Genomic DNA, 13297 nt, shown 5'->3' with positions numbered 1-13297 from the left:
TTTGAAACATTATATCTGTGTGCATGAATTACAAGACAGTGAGATTCTGTGTGTTTAATTTTAGTGACACCTTTATGTATTTTTCTTAATATGTTTTTTTCCATAGTAACATATAGAAATTTGAGCCTTTCTGAATAATTTATTTTTATCTTTATATATAATTATTCTTTTTTCCTCACTATTTTCGTGATATTTCTATATTTTTTCTGTTTGGTAATAACATTAAATAGTATAATTTTGTCTTATAATTTCAGAATTATTTTTTCCTCTGGGAAAAGATAAATAGTCTCCAAATAATGGAATTAGGTAACACTAGAGTGACAACACATCAGTATGAGTGTTTTTAATCTGTGACCTGCTATAAGAGGGTTGAAAAAGATACTCTTTCTGCTCATCTTTTCATATTCCAATTGGCAAGAATATATCTTCTGTCAATACCAGAGATTGAAGTTTCAAGAAGACCATCGTATAATGGTTAGTAAGACTGTTCTGCATCTGATGTATGATAGTTAATAAGACCATTTTGCATCTGTAAACATTTAGCTCAAGCTTCTTTTGGCAAAGAGTTTAATTTTTACATTTGTAAGACAAACTGACACATAGCAAACCATCATTGCCTTTGGAATGGATAGGCAATGAGATCCTGCTGTATAGCACTGGAAACTATGTCTAGTCACTTATGATGGAGCATGATAATGTGAAAAAAAAAGAATGTATACTTGTATGGGTAACTGGGTCACCATGCTGTACAGTAGAAAATTGACAGAAGATTGTAAACCAGCTATAATGAAAAAAAATCAAAGTATTATATATATATGCCATATAAAAATATATATATGCCATATAAATAAATATATATATATGCCACAGAAGGGAAATTGAAGCCAAGAGAGGTTAATGATTTACATAAAATCACACAGCTTTTAAAGAAAAATTATAAATTACATTCTTAGCCTTCTAATTTCAAGTCTATCATTCTTCAATATACTTTGTACAAGCTTGATTTTATTATTCTGATTTAGTAAGCATGGAATATGAGAAAACCTTCCTGATTGAAAGTTAACTTTTTTTTTGTTCAATATTTAATTAGTCTCAGACTGAGTATTGTTTTTAGCAAAACAGTTTATTTTTTATTTTCTCTCAGAAAGAGAAGATCTTTTGAGCTTGTATATTGTAGAGACGATGGCTCAAATAGAGAAATTACTATTTCTGCAAAATTAAAAAGCTGAATTTTGAATGTGTTTGTACTTCAGAAAATAGGGCATGAGAGATAAAGATGCTCGGAAACCTGTTTTTATGTCAGGACTGAAGGAGGTGTATGGCCAATGAATTAGATATCCCTGTGTGGGGAGTGGTCATGGGACTTGCGAACCATGTTTTATTATGAAATCATTTCCTGTATTACAGAGTACTGTAAATATGTTTCATCGCTCATAAATCTTTGATAAAACTACTTGTATAATGACCACACAGAACAGTCATCATCAAAAGTCTGCAAACAATAAATACTAGAGAGGGTGTGGAGAAAAGGGAACACTCCTGCACTGTTGATAGGAATGTAAATTGGTACAACCACTATAGTGGACAGTATGGAGGTTCCTAAAAAAGTAAATATGGAAATACCATATGAGCCAGCAATTCCACTCCTGGGTATCTATCTGGAGAAAACCATAATTTGAAAAGATATAGTAACCCCAGTTTTCATGCAGACTATTTACAGTAGCCAAGACTTACAAGCAACCTAAATTTCCAGTGATAGAAGAATGGATAAAGAAGATATGATGTATATAAACAATGGAATATTATTCTGTCATAAAAAATAATGAGATAATTCCATTTGCAGAAACATGCATGGACCTAGAGATTATCACAACAAGTGACGTAAATGAGAGAAAGATAAACATCATATGATATCACTTTTAGACAAAATATAATTTAAAATGATACAAAAAATACTTACAAAACTGAAATAGACTCTCAGATTTTAAAATCAAATTTATGGTTACCAGAGGGGAAGTGTGGAGCGGGGAGGGCTAAATTAGGAGATTGGGGTTAACATATACACACTACTAAATATAAAATAGATAACTAACAAAGAGCTACTATCTAGCATGGTGAAATTGACTTATTCTATAATAACATGTGGGAAAAACCTGAAAAAGAATGGATAAATGTATATGTACAACTGATTCACTTTATTGTACACCAAAAACTGTCACAACATTGTAAATCTACTATATTCCAATAAAGTTTTTTGAAAAATTGATCATTGCTATCTTTCACTTATTTGAAAAATAATAAGTTAAATACAGTTTATAATAAGTAAAGGTAGTAATATTTTAAAATAGGCAGTGTTGGGAGTTTATGCAATGGTGAGGTAGATTAAGAATCTGACTCCAGCAGCTTGGGCCACTGCAGAGGTGCGGTTTGATCCCTGGCCTGGCTCAGAGGGTTAAAGAATTTAGCATTGCTGCAGTGGCATGGGTTGTGGCTGTAGTTTAGATTCAACCCCTGGCCCATGGGTGCAGCCATAAAAATAAAATAAAATAGGCAAACTTTCTGATTGTTAAAACACCTTAATTACTATTTAGTTATCAATAGAACTATGTGAGGTTTTTTTGGTTTTGGTTTTTTGTTTTGTTTTGTTTTGTTACATAGGAGAGGAAACAAGTTAGTGTATTTTACATGTACAGCATAGTTGTTCTTAGTAGTTTTTGATTTTTTGAGTTATAGCAATGGCATTGACAGGTTTTGAGGGAAACCATGGTTCTACTGAAGGTATCACAGCTGGGAGTCAACTTGGTAAGCCCTGGGTTTCTTAAGTGCTCATGAGCTGAGACAGAGCTTTATCTAAGTTGTGAAAGCTTCAAGTCTCCAGACTTAACAGAAAATGATCCTCTTACTTGAGTACCAACAATGAGACTAAGTGCTTGTTCTTTGAAAATATAAATTAAATCAATAACCTTTTAGCCAGACTCATCAAGACAAAGGAGAGACGGCCCAAGAAATGAGATAAAAGTGAAAAGGGAAACATTACAATTGGCACCACAGTAATAAAAAGGATCCTAATAAGAGCCGACTATGAGCAGTTGTACAACAGTAAGAATGAAAACCTGGAAGACATAGACAAATTCCTAGAAATGTAGTCTCCCAAGACTGAACTAGGAAGAAATAGGGTAAACCCCAGATTACTACTCTTCTTTTCAAATAACACATGCAATGTTACCTTGTGGGATTTGCTGGAACATGGTGCTGAGTCCTATTTCTGTTGCTTTGACCTGTTCAGAAATGTCCATGTGTGGTACTGCTTGGTGAAATGAAAGGCCACTTAAACAAGGCCACCTGGTTCTGATCAGGGCATGAAAACTGAGCACTGACCACGTCAATCATGGCTTGGCAGGTCCTCTTTCTGCTTCTTTGTCTTTATTTAGGGTCTCAGAAGCACAGTTAGGTTAGTCAGCCTTTAATATATCATAATATCCACTGGAAACTTCATTGTGTATAATCAGACTTTCTTTGAGATGGAGAGCCTGGCCTGGTATAAGGATACTCCTGAAGAGGATCTAGTGTCTGCTTTTTTAAAAATATATATATAATGATTTTTTTTTCATTATAGCTGGTTTACAGTGTTCTGTCAGTTTTCTACTGTACAAGCATGTGACCCATGGTGAATCTATAAATGTATAGACTCTTTTTTCTTACATTATTATGCTCCATCATAAGTGACAAGATACAGTTCCCAGTGCTACACAGCAGGATCTCATTGCTTACCCATTCCATCTGCTTTTTAATGTCATAAGCATCTGTTAATTTTTTCTATGGGGGATTTCTAACCTCAATTCATATAATTAGCAATTTTATCTTTTCTGTGGATTCTTTTTTAAAATGCTACATTATGCATATAACTTTTCTTACCTAATTTAGTTAGACTAGTAGTTTCAAATATTATACAATATGTGGGGAAGATTCTAAACAAGCTAAAAAGAACTTTTAAAGGAACCTAAAATTAAACTTTCAAATGGCATAATCTTAATTTTGATTACTCAGAGATTTTGTGCCTAGCAGTCTATTCCATCTCTCCCTTTTAGGAATTGCATGTCCCCCACCCTAAATCCCAGAATTTAGTTGTGGTAGCACACATTATTGTTTTGGTAGAGGCACTTCTTTTTTGGAGCAGTTTGAAGAATTTTTTTTTTTTTTTTGGAGAGTCTGATGATACTAATAAGAGAAACCCCCTATATTATAGAATGATATTCTTCGTCCTACTTGCACTAAGTATAAATAGTGTGTGTAAATATAGACTCATACAGGACTGTTTTTCACACCTAAACACAATGGGCAGTCTCTGAAAAGTAAACATTCCCCAACTTCCTTTTTTGAGAAAGTTAAAGATTTGTATTATAACGAATGTGTGCAAAATATGGCAATTAATCAAAATGGTACTTGTGTGGATTCTCATCAAAGATAACTCTGACTCAGTATCTACTTTATTTTTTTTTCCCGTTAAAGAATGATCAGCTTTTTGTTTATTTTTTTTGAAAAATTTTTAAATTTTTTTTAATTTTATTTTCATTTTTTTAATAATTTTTTTAATTTTCCCACTGTACAGCAAGGGGATCAGGTTATCCTTACATGTATACATAAGGAGATCCTGCTGAATAGCATTGAGAACTTTGTCTAGATACTCATGGTGCAACAGAAGAAAGGGTGGAGTATCTACTTTAATTTTAACCAAAACTGAATCATAATTTTTAGAATTAAACTTTAATTACAGAATTTTAATTTTCAAGTGGCTAATGGAGAAGCACTGAAAGTTCTTGAACTAGGGAGGGGCAGAGTTGTACTTTCAGACCTTATTCTAGCAGCAGTGTTCATGGCTCAATAAAAGGAATTATGTGAGAAAATACTAGAATAATAGTTTGGAGCCGCTAGAGTTCAGCACTACATTTCAGTTTAAACATAAAAATCCAGAAGTTGTGTGGGATATGAATGGAGGTCATTGTGGTTGTAGGTGCTATGTTTTCACATAAGAGAAATGTTGTATAGTCTAGAAGCTCTCAGCCAAAAACAACATGACTTTCAGTAATATTTTTGACATCTTTCTCTGTATTATGCACTGTCCTTAGATCAAAGAAAAAATGGTAAACACATGGGAAAAATTTTTGTTTTATGAATTTACAGTTAATAGAGGAACACAGGGATTTAGGGCAATGAGAACATGAATAATGATAGCCTGTGTTTACTGACTCTTTACCATTATGCCAGGCACTCTTCTAATTATGTAGGGTTTTTTTTTCTTTTTGTTTAATAAACATAAGAGCCCAATGAAAGAGATGCTGTTATTACCATCCCTATTTTACAAACATGGATGGAGAGATTAAATAACTTGCCCAGAAGGTTTTAATTGTAAGAGTGGAAGAAGAAAGCTAAGACTGACGACACTCTTTCTAGCTCCATGGCCCCTGTTTTTTTCTATGATGAGAAGAAATTGATAACCTCAGTTACTGAAATGTTACATTAAATGACCCAGCAGGAGAGTCAGGAGGAAATTTCTAGTAAGTGTTTAAAGTATAAACTATAGAAGGGATATATAGCATTGGAAATTATTTCAGAGGTATCCCATAGAAGGAACAACCGAAATCAGTTACTGCAACATTTGGAGAATTTCAGATGAATAAAGAAGCCTAGAAGTAGGACCCTTGCAAAAAATATGTCCAGTGAGGAAATGGGAATAAAGAGGGAATGAAACAGTTATTAGCTTTACCTTCAGGGGTGAAGATAATGAGGAGATTAGAATGTACTTTGGATCTACACTGAAAGATGTATAATCCCTAGAGTAAAGTGAAAATGAGTGAAATAGTAAGCAACTGAAGACATTTCAAAACCCAGGATATATATACTCCTTATTCCCTGTGATACATATAATCTCCTCCCAGGGGAAAGACTGAGCAAGCTTCTACCCTATTTTTATCTGAGTGCATTACATCATTACACACACTTTAAATCTTGTGTCTAATCAAGTAGCAGGAGTGATAACAAAAAAAACCCCGTATTTTTCTTTGTCGCTTAAAAGGACTGAAGAAAATTTTTAGAAATTATTATGGTTCAGAAAGATTTCCAGGGCATATATGAATTTAACTTTGGAACATTTGCCCTTAGAATTGAAGGAATTGTGCCTCCAGAACCTGAAATTGTCTTTCTAGGAACAAGGAGAAAAGACCAAGTATAAGGGAGCCAGCCCTGAGTTTGTCTGAGATAAGGAGGGTGAGTTTCTTTTTTTTTTTTTTTACATTTAATTTATTTTATTAAAATAGCATAATTGAAGAATCATCAGATAACTGTATTTTGCAGGTGCAATAAAAACAAAATTAAAACCCAAATAAGGAGGATGAGTTTCTGAATTCAGTTTACTGTATTCCTTGTGTTGAGATGAAAGTCCAGCGACTTCATAAACACCGATTCTTTCCTATTTTGTACAGTTCAGAGACTCATGAAGCTGAAGGGAGAAGATATTTGAGGAGGGATCAGAGATTGTTCAGAGATATTAGGAGGGGGTCAAACAATGTATTAGTCAGCATGTATCCTTTACATACATGAAACTCTCTCTTTTACACATGTGGCTTTTACTCTGTGACAGAGGGAGTTAACCTTTCATAATCCTGGTGCCCCCATCTTGGATTAGGTAGTATTCTTGGTTCCTAGCACACCAAGTCTAATCTGCATTAGAGTTTAGGACCAGCTTGCTAGAGTCTCTGCCTCCAGTTTTACTGGTGAGGGAAGAATTCAGGTGAATGAATAAATGTTAAGAGTAGAATTTTTTCCTAATTAGCCATCCATATTCTTGGTTTTTCCAGCAGATATGTTTGCATATGGAAGCAATAGCCTTACCTCTGTAGGCTAGGTTTGTAATGTTTTACTGTATTTAGTTATAAGAGGCTCTAAAAAAGGGACAGTCCATGTCACTGTATCATGATAATGGTAAAGGTAGATGCTATAGGTCCAGGTTGAGCTAGTCTCAGGTATTCCATGTATATACTTTCCCTTGAAGATGAGATTCCATGAGAAGAGCTGAGTTGATCTCTAATGTATCCTTTTTTCTTCTGTGTCCACAGATCCCCTTAGAAAAGAATGGCTTCTGGAAATGACTCTTTCATGACTGAATTCATTCTGTTGGGATTAACAGACCAACCAGATCTCCAACTCCCACTGTTCTTTCTCTTTCTAATGATGTATGTGGTTACTGTGTTGGGAAATTCGGGACTGATAATTCTAATCATGAAAAATTCATACCTCCACACCCCCATGTATTTTTTCCTCTTTAACCTGTCCTCCATAGATCTCTGCTATTCTTCAGTATTTATACCCAAAATGCTGGCAGGTTTCTTATCAAAGGGGAATATTATCTCTTACATGGGGTGCATGACTCAGCTTTATTTTTTCTGTTTCTTTTGTATTTCTGAATGCTATGTGTTAACATCCATGGCCTATGATCGCTATGTGGCCATCTGTAACCCCCTATTGTATAACATTGCCATGTCCCCTAAAGTGTGTTCTGGCCTCATGCTTGGTTCCTACTTGATGGCATTTTCTGGTGCTGTGGCTCACACTGGATGCATGCTGAGACTGACCTTCTGTGATGCAAACATAATCAACCATTATTTCTGTGACCTCCTCCCCCTGCTCCAGCTCTCCTGCATAAGTACCTACATCAATGAGATGGTAATTTTCATTGTGGCAGGCATCAATGTCATTGTTCCTAGTCTCACCATCTTTATCTCTTATGGTCTCATCCTGTCCAGCATCCTCCACATCAGTTCCAGGGAGGGCAGGTCCAAAGCCTTCAGTACGTGCAGTTCCCATGTAATTGCAGTGTCTCTCTTCTTTGGATCATGTACATTCATGTATCTGAAGCCATCTTCTGCTGGGTCTCTGGATGACAGAAAAATCTCTTCTCTCTTTTACACCATTGTGGCTGCCATGATGAACCCCTTAATCTACAGCTTGAGAAATAAAGATGTTAAAATTGCTCTGAGAAAAACTCTGAGTAGGAGACAGTTTTGATTAGAAACAGTATCTCTCTGTGTAGCTAGTCACTGGGCGATAAGGTCCTGTGTTTAATCATAATAATTTCATTGACAATCTTCTTATATTATTTCTTCCTCACCATGTTGAAGGAAATTTGAATCTTCTCTCAATTGAATTCCACTTTTTTTGGAGTAAGTTTTTTCTCTCCTCACCATTTGCACAATTTCCTGTCTTCATCTTTTCCCCTTTATTAACACTATTAAAAATAAGTATGGCTCAGTTTTTTTCTTTATCATTTTGCTCTTTATTTTCTCCCTGGAAATAGAAGATCGAATCAGGGGAAATTAGGGTAGCAAAATATCATTGTGTATGTCTTATCTGCCACTTGTCATTGGAAACATGAATCAGATAAAGTTTTCTCTTCTCATCTTTCCAGTGCTCATTGAGCAAAAATATGTCTCTCATACCTGAGATGGAAAGTTCCATAATGACTGTTAAGCATACTCCACTTTGCCTCTATAATGCTATCGGTTGTGCTTCCTTGGGCACAGAGTTTTCTTGCCTTTGCACACCCAGTCCTGTACATAACATATTGTCAAAATGTATTTATTTCCTGTATGAGAGATTAAATTTCAGAGTAGTTATTGCTTTATTTACAGTCATATATGTTTTTAAATGAAAAATCTAGAATAATTCAGCTTTATGATTTCAAGACTACTAATCTTTTTTTTTTTTTTGTCTTTTGTCTTTTTTGTTGTTGTTGTTGTTGTTGCTATTTCTTGGGCTGCTCCCGCAGCATATGGAGGTTCCCAGGCTAGGGGTTGAATCGGAGCTGTAGCCACCGGCCTACGCCAGAGCCACAGCAACGCGGGATCCGAGCCACGTCTGCAACCTACACCACAGCTCACGGCAACGCCGGATCGTTAACCCACTGAGCAAGGGCAGGGACCGAACCCGCAACCTCATGGTTCCTAGTCGGATTCGTTAACCACTGCGCCACGACAGGAACTCCAAGACTACTAATCTTAATATATTTTGCTTCTACTTTTATCTTAATATTTTTGTTGCAGTAGACATGTCACTGGAGAACATAATTTGAAAGTTGGCTGTGCTTTGTTCCAGGGAAATGCATGAATTTCTGAGTCTGTATTACTTTTTGGGGGTTGTTGTTGTTGTTGTTTTTGCTTAGGAAAAGTGTATGTTGGGTGTTGTTGTTGTTGGAAAGATGAGGCCTTTGGGGCTAGTATAGTAAGCCTTTGGGGCTAGTATGTTCCCTAGTATACTAAGGAGAAAACTGGCTCAAATAGAAATGTTATTTCTTCTACAAAATTTAAAAAAGTAAATTTTGAATGTTTGCAAGTGTTTGTAATTCAGAGAAGAGGGCATGGGAGCTAAAGGAGCCCAGAATCATGACATGAGGCCAAGATTCCACAAGACACATGGACAGTGACTAAGAGGTCGCAATGGGGAATTGTCATGAGGCTTAGGAACTGCATTTTAACCTGTATTTTTGTCCTTTTCCATCTAGTACTGTAAATGTACTGTTCATAAAGCTTTTATAAACTTAGGATGTACAATGGCAATACATCAGTAGTATTTGGGGGAATTAAGGTGGAAAAGCTGTGGCTTCATTTAGGGAGCCAGGCAGAGAAAGGACCTGTTTTTATTTTTTCAGGAGACAAAATAGTGAAGAGTAATTAAGACTCAAATTAGGAAGAAGGAATCTTTAAAGAAAGAGATAAAAAAGCCCATTTTTTTTTTACAGTTCTCCTCTCTGAAAGGATCTAGAGATATGGAAATTGCAGAATTTCTCTGGATAGGATAAAATTAACTTTAAAAAGTTAAACACACCAACCTCCATCCTTATGGTGTAACCTAGGCACATTGAATCATTCCTACTTTTGTTGGCTTCCATGTGATACTTCCTTATGGATTTTAAGGTACAAAATCCTCAAACTTCAGTTAGAAAAATGATTATTTGAAAGAAATATTTGATGAGTAAATCAAATTAGGATTTTTTTTCTGGAATAGGAAGTTGGATTATTTTTCTTTTTTAAAAAATAATTTTTTTCCATTATAGTCAGTTTACAGTGATCTGTCAGTTTTCTATTATACAGTTAAGGGAGCAAGTCACACATACTTTTATACATTCTTTTTCTCACATTATCCTCCATCATGCTCCATCACAAGAGACTAGATATAGTTCCCAGTGCTATACAGCAGGATCTCATTGCTTATCCATTCCAGATGTAATAGTTTGCATCTATTAACCCCGGATTCCCAGTCCAACCCACTCCCTCCCCCTCCCCCTTGGCAATCACAAGTCTTTTCTCCAAGTCCATGAGTTTCTTTTCTGTGGAAAGGTTCATTTGTGCCATATATTAGATTCCAGATATAAGTGATATCATATGGTATTTGTCTTTCTCTTTCTGACTTACTTCACTCAGTATGAAAGTCTCTAGTTGCATCCATGTTGCTGCAAAAGGCATTATTTTGTTCTTTTTTATGGCTGAGTAGTAGTCCATCGTGTATATACACCACATCTTCTAATCCACTCATCTGTCATTGGACAATTAGGTTGTTTCCATGTCTTGGCTATTGCGAATAGTGCTGCAATGCACATGCAGGTGCATGTGTCTTTTTTTTGTTGTTGTTGTTGTTGTTGCTATTTCTTGGGCCGCTCCCGCGGCATATGGAGGTTCCCAGGCTAGGGGTTGAATCGGAGCTGTAGCCACCGGCCTACGCCAGAGCCACAGCAACTCGGGATCCGAGCCGCGTCTGCAACCTACACCACAGCTCACGGCAACGCCGGACCGTTAACCCACTGAGCAAGGGCAGGGACCGAACCCGCAACCTCATGGTTCCTAGTCGGATTCGTTAACCACTGCGCCACAACGGGAACTCCCGCATATGTCTTTTTTAAGTAGAGTTTTGTCCGGATATATGCCCAAGAGTGGGACTGCTAGGTGATATGGTAGTTCTATGTATAGATTTCTAAGTACCTCCATACTGTTCTCCACAGTGGTTGTACCACCTTACATTCCTACCAACAGTGCAGGAGGGTTCCCTTTTCTCCACGCCCTCTCTAGCATTTGTTATTTGTGGACTTATTAATGATGGCCATTCTGACTGGTGTGAGTTGATACCTCCTTGTAGTTTTGATACGCATTTCTTCGTTTTTTCATGTGCTTGCTGGCCATTTGTATATCTTCCCTGGAGAAATGTCTATTCGGGCTTTTTGCCCACTTTTCAATTGGGTTCTTGGTTTTTTGTTTCTGTTTTTTTGTTTGTTTTTTGTTGTTGAGTTGTATAAGTTGTGTATATGTTGTAGAGATTAAGCCCTTGTCAGTTGCATCATTTGAAACTATTTTCTCCCATTCCATAGGTTCTTCTTTTTTTTTTTTAATGGTTTCCTTTGCTGTGCAAAAACTTGTCAGTTTGATTAGGTCTCATTGGTTTATTTTTGCTTTTATTTCTGTTGCCTTGGGAGATTGACCTGAGAAAACATTTGTAAGGTTGATGTCAGAGAATGTTTTGCCTACCTTCTCTTCTAGGAGTCTGATGGTGTCTTGTCTTATGTTTAAGTCTTTAAACCATTTTTGAGCTTGTCGTGTGGGTGTGTTCCAGTTTCATTGATTTACATGTGGCTGTCCAGTTTTCCCAGCACCACTTGCTGAAAAAACTGATTTTTTCCTGTTTTGTATTCTTGCCTCCTTTGTTGAAGATTAATTGCCTGTAGGTGTCTGCGTTTATTCCTGGATTGTCTATTCCATTGCTCTGTATGTCTGTTTTGGGGTTATTTTTCATTTAAGATATATAAAATAGTTACTCTAAAGTGCCTAAGCCTGAGTAAATTGACAATTTCAACATTTTATAAGATACATTTAATAGTATTGTTTATTTTACTTTTTTTTAATCTTCACTCAAGATTTGGATATTGTGAATTTAGCAACATTGGTATGTTTGCTTGTCTGCCTTTTTGAATGTTTATTTATTTATTTATTTATTTATTTATTATGTCTTTTTGCCATTTCTTGGGCCGCTCCTGCGGCATATGGAGGTTCCCAGGCTAGGGGTCAAATTGAAGCTGTAGCTGCTGGCCTACACCAGAGCCTCAGCAACGCAGGATCCAAGCCGCGTCTGCAACCTACATCACAGCTCATGGCAACACTGGATCCTTAACCCACTGAGCAAGGCCAGGGACCGAATCTGCAATCTCATGGTTCCTAGTCTGATTCATTAACCACTGTGCCATGATGGGAACTCCTGCCTTTTTGAATGTTCAGCATTTACTATGGTTTTACTATTAATTCAGCATTTTACTATTAATACTTGCTAATTCTCTGATTTTTGGTTTAAATGACCACTCATACCACATCTCCTGATCTCAATACCAACATGCATGATCATCACTTATCAAGATCTATTTATATAAAATAGTTGACCAAGTTTGGAGTTTCTTTTTTTTTTTTTTTGAATTTACTTACTGTCCTCTTTTACAAAATTGTTCTCCTTATGAAGTATATTTAAGTAAGTAAATAACTAATAATTACACTACTTAGGAACTTATGTAGACATTGCAGAGACTCTATGTGTCTTTTGAGAAGCCTCAAAAGAAACAAATTCAATTTGTTTTACTTTTAGAAACAGTAAACTTTCTTTAAAATTAAGTTTGAATCTTTAAGATTACTTTGAAAAAAATTAAAAAGTTTAAATATCTGTAAACATTACATTTGACTCAGTTTTTAAAAAGCAACTTAGTTATAAGTTTTAGTTAGCCACTCAAGCTCTTTGTGTCTATTTGGACCTCACTGAAAGGAAGGGACTCAAGTTAGGGTGTTTTAATGTATAATATAGAGTTATCCTTTATAGTGTTTGCTTTTTTGTACTACGCACTAAAGAAGTTATGAGAGCGTATAATTCTGCTTAATGTGTATAGCTGAGAGTTAAACAGGCAAGCCTTGAGTTTCTCCTGTGTTTATGTAATAGGAAGGGGATTTTTACAATTCAGTGTGAAAGCTTGGATTTTCTGAGCTGTACAGAAAATGAGAGTTAAACTGAAAAGAGAATTTACAACTTGATAAAAGCCATCCTCCACTCGTCATACAACCTCCCTACGCACATACATGCCAGAGGCCAGCTCCTGTGGCCAGGGAGTGTACACTTTTTCTCAAAGGAGAGGGACGAGTGTCGGCAGTATGCACACAGAGACAGCCTCTTTGTCCCTTCTTTCAGGACGCAGGACTGCTCAAACTTTATTGGCATAAGTGGT

The 13297-nt window shown here is 36.0% G+C and overlaps 1 protein-coding gene across 1 annotated transcript; it reads left to right on the top strand.

The window, feature by feature from the left end:
• The first annotated feature begins 4989 nt into the window (after positions 1–4989).
• LOC125111027 (olfactory receptor 8B3-like) lies at positions 4990–8061 on the top strand. The gene is made up of 2 exons (XM_047752784.1): positions 4990–5001; positions 7123–8061. The coding sequence occupies exons 1-2, from the start codon at positions 4990–4992 to the stop codon at positions 8059–8061; spliced, it is 951 nt and encodes a 316-aa protein (XP_047608740.1).
• The last annotated feature ends 5236 nt before the right edge of the window (positions 8062–13297 follow it).

This window comes from Phacochoerus africanus, chromosome 11, assembly GCF_016906955.1.
Source record: "Phacochoerus africanus isolate WHEZ1 chromosome 11, ROS_Pafr_v1, whole genome shotgun sequence".
In the NCBI taxonomy this organism is placed as follows: Eukaryota; Metazoa; Chordata; class Mammalia; order Artiodactyla; family Suidae; genus Phacochoerus; species Phacochoerus africanus.
This window is presented reverse-complemented; position numbering and strand designations above follow the sequence as displayed.